The sequence below is a fragment of the Falco naumanni genome, chromosome 7 (genome assembly GCF_017639655.2).
Source record: "Falco naumanni isolate bFalNau1 chromosome 7, bFalNau1.pat, whole genome shotgun sequence".
NCBI lineage: Eukaryota > Metazoa > Chordata > Aves > Falconiformes > Falconidae > Falco > Falco naumanni.
Window position 1 is genome coordinate 2965193 of NC_054060.1, and position 16337 is coordinate 2981529.

At 45.4% G+C, this 16337-nt stretch overlaps 1 protein-coding gene across 1 annotated transcript in view; it reads right to left on the reverse strand.

Moving 5' to 3' along the window:
* Positions 1–1274: 1274 nt before the first annotated feature.
* Positions 1275–16337, reverse strand: part of TP53BP1 (tumor protein p53 binding protein 1) — a 29847-nt gene continuing 14784 nt past the window's right edge. Inside the window, 16 exon segments of the mRNA XM_040600564.1 lie at positions 1275–1610; positions 2184–2329; positions 3160–3359; positions 4132–4226; positions 4701–4913; positions 5475–5678; positions 6187–6378; positions 6510–6931; positions 7182–7358; positions 7687–7979; positions 9261–9413; positions 10387–10888; positions 12033–12125; positions 13319–13364; positions 13904–14140; positions 14806–14925. Coding sequence (XP_040456498.1) covers positions 1423–1610; positions 2184–2329; positions 3160–3359; positions 4132–4226; positions 4701–4913; positions 5475–5678; positions 6187–6378; positions 6510–6931; positions 7182–7358; positions 7687–7979; positions 9261–9413; positions 10387–10888; positions 12033–12125; positions 13319–13364; positions 13904–14140; positions 14806–14925 — 3281 coding nt within the window. The 3' untranslated portion in view covers positions 1275–1422.

Genomic DNA, 16337 nt, shown 5'->3' on the forward strand with positions numbered 1-16337 from the left:
CACCCAAATGCAAAGGGACTAGAGCAGCACAGCATCCTGTTTCAGTGAAGTGCAGCATCTGGCAGGAACTTCTGGCACGTTACTGGGATTTCCCAGCCTTGCTGTACCAAACAGACTGTCTTGCCTTAAGTCCATGTGGCCGAGTGGCAGAAGAGTCCTCTGCTGTCACCATCACCAGGGTGTAGGATCAGGTTTCCCAATTTGAGCACAAAAGCAGCCTGTCGGGCAGCCAGCCTTCCCTTCCCAGGGCTGGTGTTTTCCACGCTGTCCAAAGCTGCAGCTCTGGGCAAAGTTACACATCCTCGGGGGAAAAAATCCTCTCAGCTCTGTCTGTAACAACAGACGGCATGTACATGGCATCTTCAGTCTGCTACAGCTGTTCACGGTAGGACTGGGCCTGATGCAAAGTTTAAAATCCTGTGACCATGAAAAAAGCCGGAGAACTGGAGAAAGGGTGGTGGAGTTTGGGTGTGGGATGTACAGACCTGCCCAGGCAGAAGGTGACTGAGCTGGGAAATTTATAGGGGGAAAAAATACCTCTCAAGAAGAACTTACACCTCCGCAGCAGGGGAGGAGTGGCTGCGTACGGGGCTGCGTGGAGGCCTGGGGTGCCTCCAGCCCATAGTGCTGTTAAGAGCAAAGAGCTTTGAGCTCAGCTTTTGCTTTTACAGAGGCTGACTACTACGGTGAAGTGCCTGGCTGTGAGTGTAGCTGTGAGTGCAGCAGCTCAGCAGCAGCTGACTGACCCCACTGCCATTTAAACAAGGACACGCAGCCCTTACGTGCTCTTTGCACCTCAGTCTCCCAGCAGTTCAGTCGTCCTGGGTCCCTGCGTCTTGGTCCCTACTCAGGTAGTGCCCGTCTGCACAAAGGCAGGTTCGTGCCTATATAGTTACAACAGGAAAAAGAGAGGTAGCCAAAACAAAATGGCACTTTGTTCTAGAAATTCTTACCAGCCACTTCAGCAACGCCTTGGATGACATTAATGGAAATAACAGCAAGCTGGAGGACAACATGCTACTCTTCCAACACAGGGAAGTCCTGCTGCCCTGAACTTGGTCATAGGGTACTCGCTTCTGGAAATACAGGCTGTCGCTTGAGACCACCGCTTTACTTTCCTTTCTAATTGACTTCGTGTCGAGGGCAGCCTTTATTGGAAGTAGAATATCAGTGTTATTCAGCTCAGAGAAACATTGGCATTTCTTTTCTCTGCCCTCGTCTGGAAATGTGGCCCTAGAGTAAGTTTAGACAGATAAATGAGGAGTCCCAGCAGCTACCACAAGAGATTGAACATTTATTTCATCATAAAAGTCCAGCAGATAAAACTATATACAGTAATCCATGCACACTGTCCAATTACACAAACATTTAAAACCTGATTAAAACACGGTCTGCACAACAGTGGGACAGCAGGGCAATGCTTTAGTGGGGGACGTAGTCATGTTTGTATTTTGGATGCTGCTTGTAGCCTACTCTCTCCCCAGCAATAAGGCTCTGGATCACCCACTCTTGCGAGACAACAGGCAGCCGTAAAGCTTCTGCACACTTCAAGACACCAGCTGGGCAGGAAAAATCAGTCACCACCACATCATAAACACCCAAAGCAATATCTGCACGGAAGGAAAGACAGGCACCTGTCAGGTGAGAAGAAAAGGGATCTCTGCAGCAGCAGAGGAGGGCGTTTCACCACTGAATCTCCTCCACATCCTCTCATTCCTAGCCAGTGAATTCAAGAGGTGCAAACATACCTTACACTTTCTGAGTAAGAGATTCCCTCTAGCCCAACAGAATGAACAGAAAACCAGCAACCAACACTACAGGCACGACCAGATCACTAGGTCCTGACCTCAGGCTGCGAGTACCAGGGCCTACATCCCATACAGAGAGGGAGAAGGACAAGGGAGCACAATTTTAGTGGCTTACAGGAGGTCCAGGAGCTACTCTTGCCTGTTTCCCCCTCACCAGAGGCTGGCAGCTGATGGCTTGTGTCCTGAACTGCTGCAGCACCTCCTCTGGCAGATACATCTTCCAGATTATACTCAAGCAGAGCGCTGGTGTCTGCACTTTGCCTTTATGCTTCCAGCCTACCTTGTGAGCCACCAAAAATGCTTTCAAACCATGCTAGGGACCACAGTGGTACAGGATTCCCAACGACTAGGCCTGAGAAACGGGCCAGCGAGTACCTTTGTTGTGAGCACTTGAGTAGTGCTGCTTAACAGATGCTGCTCCCCCCGTCATGAGGATTTCAGACCACAGATCCAGGAAGTTCTGCTGCTGGTCAGAAACCAGGAGAACCTTCAGGTTATGGAATGGGTTTTCTCGTGGATGCCTGCAGAATGAAGAAGAGGAACACAGACTGCTAAGAATGCCCAGCAGTCTCAGACTCTGAGGACCATTATCTACTACTCCTAGTTACCTGACTGGCTCCCATATTGGTTCTTTTAATATCCAGCATACAACGACCTGCTCTCTTACCACCCCTCCTGAAATACTTGGAACAATTATCCTCTGTCTACAGATAGCAGAACAGAGCTGGACAACATTGGTGGGATGTGTGTGCAGCAGCCGAAATCCAAAGTTAGGCTAAGCTCCTCCTCAATCCTGAACCACCGCTGCAGTGCATACCCAAAATGCCTCCACTTGGACAGGGCTGAGCAGGCAGGCGTTAGTCTCCTGCCCAGAAGCCCACAGAGATTTACAAACTGCTTTTGTCCACCCCTCACCTTGCCTGAGGAGCCTGACCCGGCAATTGTTCTCTCGGAACAGACCTACTGGATTAGACTCCATAGAAAACGCAGAAGCTGGCTCCAAAACGTACCAAAGGAAAAGGAAATTGCAGTAGTATTGCTCTCCTTTATCCATTTCTGAGCAATTAGAGAAGTCAGCCAAGTGTGTGGGAAGCCTTGCCTGAATTCCGTCTTCCTCATGAGGAGACTGACATCTTTCTTACTTCCCAGGAGACTTTTTTGTGTATATGGCACTCAAATGTACCTTGGCATTAGAGGTCACTGTAAATCCAAGGAAACAGATGGAAGGGAAAGCATGGGGAGCAGTACTAGGGACACCTTCAGTACTTGTAGTATTCAAGAGCCTCTCAAGCATAACAATTCTGAGTAAATCCTTGGTGTGTGGACTCAGATCAGGTTATGTGGCGCTTACCATTCTAGCAGTTTTTGCTCCTGGAGGCTGTAACCAGCTGGCAAAAGGTAGTTCCGATAATTTTGAAGCTGGTTAGCATGACAGCTATCTTGGACCCAGATATGAGACACACAAGGGATCCCTCTGGCAAGGCACAGCAAGTATTTCCGAGTTCGACAATGCTGGTCCGCAATTAAAAGACACTGATACGCTGCACTGCACTTCAGGGGAAATAAAAAGACATGTAAACAGGAAACAATGCTTGCAAAAAGCCCCAGAAGTTATCCAGCTGCTAAACACTTCTAAGAAGAAAACAACTGAAACCCCAATTCTCACAGCCATTTATGTGAAAGGTAAATTAGAGAAACCAATTCCAGCATCAGGAGTACCTATAACAATCACCCATTCCAAGCTGCGCAGTTCACAGGCAAAAACTGCCTAGTAGTTTATCATTAACTATCTCTTCCTGTTCAGACAAGAGATAAGATTCATCTTTTATTTTGAGACTCACCAAGTCACCAGAGAAGACCCTGCACCCTCAGGCAAGATGCTCCAAGGACAATTTACCTTCTCTAATAAAAATCTAAATTTAAGTAAAAGTGACACAAAATGAAACTAGTTGTCCAAGTAGATCTGGTAGGTGAAGAGGAAATAGGAGGGTGTACAAAAGACGGGACCAGACTCTCCTCAGTGTTATCCACTAAAAGGACAAGAAGCAACAGGTACAGATTGAAATACAGGGAATTCCATTTACCCCTTTTTTTTTTTTTTTTTTTTTTTTTTTTTAAATTGGGGGTGGTCAAACGTGCAATCAAGCTGCCCAGGGAGGTTGTGGAGTTGCCATCCTTGAGGATACTCAAAACCTGACTGGACAAGGACCTAAGCAATCCACCCTATTCGATCTTGCTTCCAGCAAGAGGGTTGGACAAGGTGATTCCTTCCAATCTCGACTACTCAGTGACTTGCGTTCTAGATCACTGAGTGAGCCCTTACCTGGGTTTCATTGAAGTCTTCCAGGATATAGCCAGCTCCTGCTCGCAGCTGCTGGGCTATGTAATGTTTGTCGTACGGAGTCATCTCTGAAAATTCTACAGCAGAAACAGAAAGTTCAGATTTTGGCTACAATCCATCTGCATATGTCCATACACTCCTCAATCGACACAGCCCTCCTCCCTGTCGCTTTTCTCATGCTGCAATTCATTGCATGAAACAAAGGCAAACTGGAGCAACCCATTCATGCTTTCAAGTCCTGTATTTCCCAGCACGACCCCTTATCTCTCAAAACCTTTCTTCTCCTATTACACCATTCTGAGACTGCTGATTTCACCAATTTTCACACTCTTAACTTGCTAAGCAGTCCTATGCTCACCACTGAGGTTTGCCACATCTCTAGCTATAAATTCTCTAAATCAAAGACTGCACTTTAGATCCTTTCTGCAAAGAATTAAAGAGCAAAAGGGTAAAACAAACGCTCACAGAAATGCCTGATCAGACAGCATCCAGCATTTTTCCTAAAGCCATAGCATCCCACTTGGAAATGCAATGAGTAAGATTTGCCTCACCTTCTTCCTCCTCACTGCTCCCTGTGGGACCATCTGATTGCTTCTGGTGATTGACCAATTTGTCACTGGGTGTTGCCATGGTGAGAAGAAAGGCATAGCCCAAAAAGAGGGTCTTATTTTGGGGCAAGGGTCCATGATGGTCCTCCAGTACTGGGGGATCTACAGCATCTACACCTTCACAGCTGCTTACAAACTCTCCGGCTCTCACAGACCCTGCAGGGAGACAGAAGCACCATGGCCCTCAGAGGTCAAGTGCAGCCCAAAGACCCTGGGTAAGATTTGAGATACGTTCAACTTCAGTTATTTCACTTGCGGGGACAGAGGGAGGCAGGGTTTTGGGTTAGGATTACACTAAGATAGGCAGGGACCTTTTACCCTTCTGGATGCAAAGAATCTTCAAATCAAAACCTGAATGACTAACGGGACAATGTTCAACAGCATCAACATCCTGAAACAACACTTACTGTTGCAAAGGGTCCCTTTACCAGCCAGGCATTTCAGGACTGACTAAATGGATAAGAAAGGAGAGAGGCAGATCACAGCATTAAGGTCAGAACATTTGTAAAAGGCGGAACTGAAAAGATGGCAGTAAGTATTCAAACTATGCTAAAAATATCTCTGGCTGCTGAATGCGTCCAGTCTCAAACCCTGCAGGCCAAACACGCAGTCTCATCTACTTTTTGCTTATGGGAAGTGGAAAGATCAACTACAGAAATACCAGGGAGGAAAACAATAGCTGAATTCAAGTTTAAGAGCAGCAAATAAGGTTCTCACCAGGCTTTATCATTGCTGATTTGCGGCCACGTTTAGCTGGGGATCTCTCATCTTCAGAAGCAACAAGCTTCCTTTTCCCAGATAGCGTGCCTGGTGGGATGCGTGGACTCTCCTGCCCTTTACGAGTGGGAGTTGTGCTGCTGCTGGAAGTGCTAGGAGAGCCAAGGTTACTACGCCGCTTCCGCTTCCCCTCCACAAGATTATCTGTAATATAGCATGCAGAGATCAGTCACTGGCTGTCACCTAAATCCACAAGCTTTCATCCAACCTGTACGGGGTGGCTAAACTCAATAATACCTAGAAGGTACACACTGCTACGCTCTGGCAGAGAACAGCAAGCAAAAAACCCCAACTCTCTCGCTTGTGTATCTTTCTTCTCAAGCCCTGTACTCTGCCCATCTGTCTCTGTCTTCTTCCCAGTACTGCTGAAGAGCCTGTATGATATCAGCCATCCACCACGCGCACATGAGCACAGCAAACACCCCTGCTGTAGAAGCAGGCCACTCTCCACAAGCCAGTCCGTACCAGTAAGTCTCTGAGCAAGGTGCAAAACAATAAAAGGATCTCTAAGATCCCATTATAAAGTACCGAAAGCACTGCTGAATACCCAGAATGATTTAAACACTGGCAATTCAGGTCAGGAACTAGAAGCACCTCAAAGGAACAAGACGCAGAACAGCACAGCCAGCAGCTCCACAGCACCTCCCCTTACCGAGGCTGATGTCAGCTGCTTTGGTCAGGGGGGTGACAGGTTCGTAAGGACCCAGCCCAAACTGCTCCCGCAGCTTATTTCCTTGTTCCAGAGACAGGATAACAGCCATTCGTTTGTACCACTTCCTCTGGCCTTCCTTTTCAATGCAGTAGTATAGCTCTCCAGACTCCTTCCGGTGTCCCTTCACCACACCTGGCAAGACAGCGAGTAACACCCATTAACCAGCTACACCCAGGTTTCTCATCCTCCCGGACAGGCACCCACTTCCCACCGCATTCGGCAACTCAGAAAACCCGGGGATGGAGCTCAAGCACTGCTCTTACCTGCGCTGAAGTACTCATCCTCTGAGAGTGCGGTCACCTCAGTCTCCAGTGGGATAGGATCACAGAGTAAAATATCTTTTCCTAGCACATCACATTCATATCCATCATCAAAGAGTAGCTTGTACTTTCCTGCCCCAACATCTTGAGTAATCATTCCGGAATAGAAGTACCCGTTTGAGGACCACTTTGCTACAACCCTGAGGCCCACAAAGCTGCTCCCAGAGGATGAGTCTGCACAGTCCGAAGGACCAGTCACCCCTTGTAATGGGATTTCTGGAGAGTCACTTCGACGTAAGGCACAGAAGCCAGAAGTGTCAGATTTCTCCCCTCCATCTGGCAGGCGAACTGAACGAGTAAATGATTTCTCCTCAGGCGATGCTATTGTTGAAAGATCCTCCACACCTGTCAGTCCAGCTAAATCTCTGTAGAAAAGAGAAAAGCAGTCCCAGAAGGAAAAAAAAAAATGAGAAAAGCACTCCCAGAAGGATCAGGAAATACAGTTACTAAACAAAGAATACTTGGGCGAGATGCTTGCAGCTGCTATGTGCTATCACCAAAAATTAGCTACTGAAACAGCCAGTACCCCTTTTTCCTCTGCCACATTAAGACAGCAGCTCCCCATTCTCTTCCTGGGCAACAAATGAAAGCTACAGTCTCCTTTTTCCAGGGTACCTTGTTCCTGTTGTTCGAGATGGTGGGCGGCCTCTTCTTCCTCGCCCACGAGGTGTCACAGGTGCTCTGCCACCCTGACGAGTACCAGGCATAGAATCATCCTCTTCCTCACAAGGCAGTGCTCCCGGCTGGCTGACTCTGAGCGGAGATGCTGGCTGACCAGCTCCTTTCCTAGGGCTACAGAATTTACAAGTTAACTGTTCTGAAAAGCAGCCAGCTCATTAGTAACCCCCATTTTCTCTGTAATCTCACTACTGGTCAAGAGGTTTGCCTCATCGCCGCCAAACTGTCAAGAGCTTAGGCAAAGCAACACCTCTCAAGGAAACAAAATACTCCTTACAAAAAACAGATGGGAAAGCAGACCATCCCCTTACTTCTGTTCATCTTGCTAGATCCTTCCCAGAAAATTCTTGGTTTAGGGTGTACCCTACTTCACACTCCACCCAAGCCAGCTCTTCACTTCTGCAAAATAGCTGTTCTTCCTTTCCCAAGGCTCTGCACCTACCTTAATTTTCCTAAGATGCCTCTGCCGACAGGTAAAGCAAACTCTCCAGTGTCTGCCCCACACACTTTCCCTTTGACAGCTCCAGTGCCTCGCCCTGAGCTGCCGCTGCTGCTGTGTGTGGCAGAGTGACCACTGCTTGCTCCACTGTATGTACGGTGGAGGCTTGATGCCTTAGATGAGAAGGAGCTGACATCACCAAGGTCCCCCGAGGTCAGTGACGAGCCCGCTGCAGTTCTAGAGGAGGATGCATCAGTCTCACACTCCTGGCACTCTACTACAGGTTCCTCGGTTTCCTTGAGAGAAAAAAAAAAGAGGCTTGTCAAAGGTGATGCACTTGCTAGATGGAAGCTCTACAATCACCAGGCAAAAGTGCAGACAAGTTGAGACCACACTCATGAAACTGAAGACAGCCATGCAGATGTCAGTTGGGACTGATCAGTGGTGAGTAGCATGTCTCGCTACAGGCCTGTAGCTGCTCTGCATAAATAAGTCACATTAAGAAATCAGTCATCAGGACAGAGCTTGGTTGGCAGCAAATTCATCAGGCTTCGAATGATTCCCACCCTTCAACAGTGTAAGAGTGCAACAAATACACGAGACACTAGCAGCCTTTGGTTACTAATAATCCAAGATCAGTTTCAGGCAGCTGGTCATTTGGGGCCATAGAAGTTTATGGATATAAAAATATGTATCTACAAAATAGCAATGTCAAATGTTGGTAGATAAATTGGAAATGGTTATATGATCGTGGTTACACAACCTATGTAAGCATATTCCAGGAAAATTCTCCATTTTACTGTTACAATAAGCAATTTCACGTGTAGTGTCAGGAGTGAAAGTATAACCTTTGCACTGAACTCATTTATCCTTCTGTGTAACTCACTGTAACCACACAGCACAAGACTCCTACATTATTTACCTTTATAGCAGAATAGCGATAACATTTTATTGCTAGCAGGCTGATATGATTACTGTGCAGATCAAGTAAGCATTTGTCAGCAATCTTTTGGAACTCCCTGAAGATTTTCCTCCTAATGAATGGACATACACCAACACAAGTGTGCTAACAATTGGCTTGTTTATTTGGGGGGTGGGTGTTAAGTTGCTTTTTGTAGACCTCATATAGAATCTGGTCCATAGGACTCAAAAGAGTGCTGTTAAAAAAAATGATGCTGAGCTGCAAAACAGGCTAAACGACCTTACATGGTTCAATTTTACAGGCAGAAGTGATTTTTGCTAACTAATAGAATTTCTGCCCATTCTGAAATCTGTTCTGACAAAACCCCAAGAATTTTAAGACAGTTGGACGCACATAGTAAAGTCTTTTGTTCAGTTCTTTGGGAAGAAAAAAAAGTCAGCGTGTCTTCAGAATACAGCAATGGGCATGAAACGCACCAGCAACAAGTACACAGCTTTCGCCGTGCACTAAATGGTGTACACGTTTGCTCACGAGGAAGAGTTTGTCAACACTCACTTGTTCACTCAACTTCTTTTCTGCAGCCACAACACATTCGCATTCTGATTATTTTTCAGTCAACATATCCGTACATTTAGCCCTGAAAATAGGAACTTACTTCAACTACCTTTCGTTCCACCTCTGCCCCATTTACGTAGTAAACATCTGTTATAACACGCGTAACAACGGTGCGCACTTCTCGAATAGTTCGCATGTGGCGATGCTGAACTTGGCCTTTGGGTGGGTGAAGAAGGTTAAACTCCTCCTCTCCCTGTAATAAACAGGATAAATGGAAAACAAAAATAGACCACAATGAAAAGCAAGTCATTTCTGGTTAGACCCATCTCTGCAGTACGGTTTCTTCATATCACCTTCAAGTACTGGGGTAGGGAACCCTTCAGCATCTTGTTACAAATTAGATGCAACAACACAAATGACCCTAAATAAGGGAGAGCTGAACACATTTCGCTGATGTGCTGACAGGTAGAGGAAGGGAAATCACAGGAGTCCAAGAAGGAAACAGCAACTTGCTTAGCATGGCTTCTGATGCTTTTTCTTTCAGTGGACTCTCAGATATAACACACCAGTGTTGCACTGCATATTTACAGCCCTGTTAATCTGTTCCCCAGAGGATGCACTACTCTTAAATCAAGTTTAGAGAAAATTATTTTTCTAGCTCTGTGTTCACAAGAAAATATACAAGCTGTACTGCAAAGCAGTGATTTTTCTTGAGTCTGCAATGCTTTCTGAAATACTAATTCAAATTTATTAATCTTGTTACAACGTTTTTCTGGAGGAGCTCTCCCCTCATGTGCTCATCTGTTGAGACTGGATGGAGTGGCAGAACAAGCTGTCAGAGAAGGCATCAAACCCCACATTTAGAATTTCATGCAACTCCCCTCTCCAATCAATAAAAGTATTTTTTTACAGCGGTAACCACATCTGGATAGAAAAAAAAACCACAAACCCCCCCTCCCCCCCGCCCAACCAAGCAACCAGAACTTGTCATATTTTTCCAGAAAATTAACATTGAGATGACTACTTCCCAAGCTTACGCTGACCACCGAGTATTGCTACCTCAGCTGCTGAGTACAGTTGACACAGGAAAGCTTGCGACGTTAACACTTTAAAGTGGTCTTTGGGCTTTTTTCAACATAGAAACTATTTCTAGTGAATTTTCTGGCTGAAGGAACACTTTACTGTTCTACAGCAGTAAAATTAAACAGAGGCAGCCTCCATCTCACCTGACTGTGCAGGGAATCCGTGTCCTCTCCAGCGGCGTTCACAAGCTTTTCCCCACTCTCCTCAGTCTGGACATTTGCATCTTGTCGCCCAGGTCTTTGCCCAGACATACTGGTTCCCACATCGACCTGCCTACAGATTTCTTCTGATGTTTGTGTTGCTGTTGTAACCATTGTTGGGGTAAAAAGACAGTCTGCTGTAGTTTGAATCCCTTCATTTTTGGTGTTTGCCCACGTCTCTTGGCTTTCATCAGTTTTAACAGCCTTACTTGGTTTCTTCTGCATTCCTCTCCCCTCTTCCGTCTGAGTGCTTACAATACCAGTCTCCACAGGTTCCCCGTCCTCTGCCCCAGAAAGCTGTTGATGGCAGTCCTGCGGCATCCTCTGAGGAATCAGGACCTGCCCACCACTTTCATCTGCCTTGTGTTGCTGGTAATGCTGAGCACTGGGCTTTTTATGGAATTCAGCATCTTCTTGCATGCCAGGAAAACTGAACAGATTCCCCCTGCAAACCAGTTATATACAAATGAAAATTATTGATTAAAAGAGCAAGACAACCAATGTGCTGTCACTCAAGCAAAAGCACTATAAAAAAACCAAATCACCCTGTCATTCAGCTACTTCAGATTACACAGAATTCTCTGAGTCCCCAGTTATAAAAAAACCTTTGAACATCTCTCAAGTGATGCACATGGTAGCAAGAAGAATGGCTGATGCTTGTAGAGAACCGGGTGCTTTTCAAAACACTAATAAAGCAATCTACGCTCCGCACAGCAAGCACAAACTATGCAACATGCTTCTGGAAGTCATGCCATCTTGAAGTTGCTACAGACTGCTTCAGCACTTGAGGCTTGAAACTGGTAATCACATCTAGTGAGAAGAGGCAGGAGCATAAATACAAATGCTGCCTAATGTCTAATTTGTCTGCCCTGTCAAGATTTGTACCCTGTTATCAGGTACTATATAGGACTGTATACAGAGCCATACTAGAAGTATACATTTACCTTCCCTCATGCACTGGAGGACTTTGAGGAGTGACTATCTTCTGTTCTGTCTATACATCACCCAGCACTGGAACTCCCTATTCATTACAGTCTTCAGTACAACCATTCAATGCTCTTGAAATACAGGTTACTCTTTCTCCATAGACCAAGACCTCACTGCCCCATCAAAAGACAGAATGGAAAACACTGAAGAAGCGGATTTCTACACCTGGTCCTCCAGCCAGCGCCCTGATCACCATAACATATGCAGCAGTACAGTCCTTTTCAAAGCAACCGGAGACAGCAAAAATTGATGGACTTGGGAGACAATAGCAAGAACAGTAACAAACACAACAGGTCCGAAGATCTTGAAACAGGAGAAAGAAAAGGTAGTTCAGCAGCTCTAAGTATGATCTCAGTTCTCTCAAGCCTCAGGTTTTCCCGAAGCGTGTTAGCCAGCTGGAATCACACAGCTGCTCCGTCAGAAAGGTAACTCTGATTACCATGTGAGATACAAACATACAGTACTTATTATACTTACCCCACTGTCCCCAACCTTCTAAGTCACCCAAAGAATATGACTTAGTGCAATTTCTTTGATGCAGAAAATGCACATGTGCATATAAATCCAACCAGGACTGGCAGGCAAAGACTGTGAGGAGTTACCTAAACGGAGAAGTGGAAAGACCATGACCTCTGGCCTCATCCTCTCGACGAACTTCACAGACACGACTAAACACAGATGATGCTTTCTGGGAGCTAGCAGTGCAGATTTAAAACAAACAAACAAACAAAAAAGCATCAGGGAGTGAGAAAATCCCTTATACAGCAAAACAAAGAGTTCTCTAGCCCCTTGGGAAAGCAACAACTGGTATTGAGCTTGTTGACCTACACAGCCACAGAACGAGTGAGACTGTCAGTCTCAAAGGTCAAGAAACAAGCTGCAATTTCATAAGCATTTCTGTCAGTTCTGCAGACACCCTAACAGCCTAGAGCAATGTAACCATTCCAGAAAATACAGTGTGGAAAACTGCAGTGCCACCTGGACTTTCACCATCCACTACCTCTGGTACCCACCAGGGGACACAGTTAGACCATTTATGGCTTACTTCTCAGGATTTTCATGACACGGCAGAAATATTGGGAATGACAGTCAAGAAGCAGACCCTGAAAGGTAAGTTCAACCTATACCTACAAAGGCGACTCATCCTCAGCCAGTGAGGAACAAGTGCCACTCATCCTCCGCACTGAGGCATGATTACCACCCAGCATGCAACCCTGTGACAAGAGATACTCAGTTTATTTCAAAGTTTTCTCACTCCAAACCATTATACTTTGTTCAGATGGCTACAGGTCACTGTGTTCTGACTGAGATTCTTATTAGTACTTACAAACCATACTCCCCAAAAGCCAAAATCAAGCAATGCTAGGCATTAAATGTGAGGTAAGATACATAAATATAAATCCAAGACCAAGGGAGTAACTTATGTTTTGGTCAACGTGTTAAAACTGTCATTTCAGTGTGTTGGTGACCTGGTTATGTTTCATCAGCTTCATATCAGAAAGATAATTCTCTTTTGGAACTCCTCAGAGATTCTTTGCAGAAAATTGCACGATAAGGAAAGAAAGCAGAACACCACGTGTTTGAAATTTAAGAGGTGGATAGGGCAGACTTGTATTCTGGAGTGCACAAGATGTGAATTTCTGCTTTCACTACAATCAGGAGGAAAAAAAATGCTGACATTAGTAGGAAGCACAAAGCCTGTAGTGAAAAAGCAGGCAGGGCACTCACCTTGCCTATGTAGTTAAAACCTGCTGTAAGAGTCACTGTCATGGCTACTGCTAAAAGTGTTCCCTGCTTCTGAGTCTCATTTTAATATTTTTTTCCCTGCTGCTAGTAACAAGTGGAAAAAGGATCTACCCTGACCTTTGTATTAACTCTGTGCAGTTACCTGGCAGCAGCAGAGGATCCATCTTTCCTGTCGCTGGCTGTAGGCTCTAAAACAAGAAGGAAGGGAAGGATGATTTTGGTGTCACCTCAACAGACTCTCCTGCACCTTCCCAGCCCCCCAACACTCAGTGAAGAGAGGCTGAGTAACACTGGACAAAGGGTGCCCAAGCCTCCCTGCCCAACTTATCACAGACCTGAGTTTCTACAGGTTTTAGACTATTAGATAATGTCACTGTTCTGATTAAAATGCGGACAAGCTTTTTTGTCCAGATTACACTTTTAAAATAATTTCCCTCCCAATACAACCAAACTCCAGTTCTTGTCCTGTGACATTGCTGCTACACATCATAACTTTTAGTTTGCTCAAAACAGCTTTCCTTGCAACAAAGGCCTCTCCTCTCATTCCATCCTTGCTTAGGGCATTGCAGAAACAGAGAAACAAATTTAAGTGGCACTGCCCCAAAAAGGAAAAAAAATAGAATAACTACAGAGACTCAGAGACTGTTTCAGGGAATTCCACAAAGAGGTTTAGAGTTGGGGTCGAGATCGAGTACAACTTGTATGTTTCAAGACTCCATCCTCTTACTTTCCAGGCTGAATGGCGGGGACTCCTCGCTCCCATCATTCACAGGGGTAACAAGGTTCATCCGCAGAGAGAGTTTTGCATCAGCCTCAGGAACCACACAAGATTCTCCTTTCTCACACACTTCTGACACATCTGCTGATACCACTGCACTTTCCAAGGTGACATTGTTGGTCTCCATTGTGCCCTCTGCTGTAACATCACTAGTTGCTATAGTGCTGTCTGGGCAACTATCATCCACTGAAAATCGGAAAAAAAAACAACAACAAAAAAAGTAAAACAAAAAGTAGCTACTGTCATTCACATTTCTGGGGTTCAGGTCCCAGTTCTGCTTTGAAGATGCTTCACTGCATGCATTATTACCAACAGGGCAGTAGTGGAAATTCCTATCTAGAGTTCTGAAGCATTAAAGTTCTGTAGCACAGGTATCTTCCTCAGCTTGCGACAGAATACTTTGCTACTACCCAAGCAGAATTACACACTTCCTTTCATCCAGCAAAGGCAGGGGTGCTGTATGTGAACCTAGCAGAGAAAGTCCTCCTAAAAGACGATGAATACTGGGAACAATATTCTTTTAGATTTAGAGTTAAGAGATTTCTACAATCTTAAGCTCCTTCACTACTCAGGAGTCTTTTGCATTCTTTAATGGAGTTGTACGCAAAACGCAGTGAGTGCAAGGAAGACCCATTCCATACCACCCCATACTCGGGGAGCAAATGCCTTTACCAGAGACCGAGGAAAGAACATCACAAGGGAAGTGTGGAGAAGAGCTGAGCCCTCCCCACAGAGCAGCGATGGTTTTTGCCAAGGTAGGTTTGAGCTGTCCCCATCAGATCCCACATCCAGAATCAAAAGCTTCCAAACAGGCTTCCACAGCAGCTCAGAGCCATTTGGGTCAAACTCACCAATTGGTGTGCTGTGTCTTCTGGGTCCCATTTTAAGCTGGCCAGTAAGAGGCGGTGTTATGCTGGTCAAGGGCTGAATGACATCATCCTCCTTCGGCAAAGTAAAATGAAACGGGGTTCCTAAGAGACAGAGCATGACAAGATCACTAATTTCAGGGGACTACTTTGGTTCAAACATCAAAAGCACAGGTTCACTAGGCTGCAGAAATGGGGAAAAGCATAACCCTGGTGCCGTCCTGTACAAACCTCCCCTGAACAGTTACTGGTTTCAGGACAGCTGCTCTAACTGATCTTCCTCACATTTTGTGTGGAAAATAGCTCTCCATGAAAATCTGGGCTGTGGTCAACCTGATGTAGCTGTCCCCAGGTGCTAGATAAAGGAGAGACTAAATATCTTGACGGCATTAGGGTTTTTATAGAGTGCAGCTTTGCTTCAGAGATGTTCAGGATGTTCCACAGAAAAGGCAGATGAGGCCAGAAACATCAATGAAGGTTAGGACAGAAGTGAACTGGCAGAGCTACGTGCTGCCTGAATTAATAACCTGAAACTTACACAGAGGGATGCTTCATCATCAAACAGCCTTGGATAAAAGGTCAGCAGATACACCTCAGATAGCCACCTATGAGCTTGAGCAATTAGTAGCAGTCAATTAAGGGTTAGACAATGATAGCAGAAACTTGCCTGGAAAGTAAGCTTTAAGAGAAAAAACAGACGTTGCAGTTTCGTAACCAGCTGCAGGCTGCCACCAGAAGGGCTGGACCCATCCTCCCGTCCTCTCCCACACTTCTCCCCCTTCTTGTGCCGGCCCCAGCATAAAGGGCCTGCAGGGTTTACTGGCTGAGGTAGCCTATCCCATCAGGGAAACCACGACCTGGTGCATTTACCACGTGGGGACCTTACAGTATTTAACAGATAAATACATTAAAAAACTAGTAAAATGCCCCCTTTTTGCCTCACCCCATGACATCTATTTGCAAACCTTCAACATCACGTATCAGTAATTTGCAGGCTGGATTCTCTCCAAATTGCATAGAAGTACTTAGCACAGCTAACAGAATAACCCTTTCCTCCCCACACTGAGGTCCAAATAGTTTTTCATCATCTTTGTCACTATCCTTCCTTTTCCCTTTTTCCTAATACTGTATTTGTTCTTTGGATTTAATCCAAGATATTACTTGAACAATGCAAGTCACAGTTTACATAACTCCTGAATTTTAAAAAGCATGTATTAAAAAACCCAAAAAATCCCAAAACTAAACAGTATTAGTTAAGGTCATGAGAACACAGAGTCAAGTTACTTCAATTTGAGAGCTAGCACTAGATATTCAGATACAACTCCCAGTGACAGCCAGATGCAGTGTATCATTCTTCAGTTACACAAGATGCTGACATATGATTTACACAACTACCTTGCGGCAAATGAAGCTGTAAATACATGACAAAGACATAATCCCCTCACAGAAAAAAAAAAAACATCCAGGGAAAAGCTATCTATTGTCCGTCTGAAAACCATCACCTGCCCTGCTGTCAC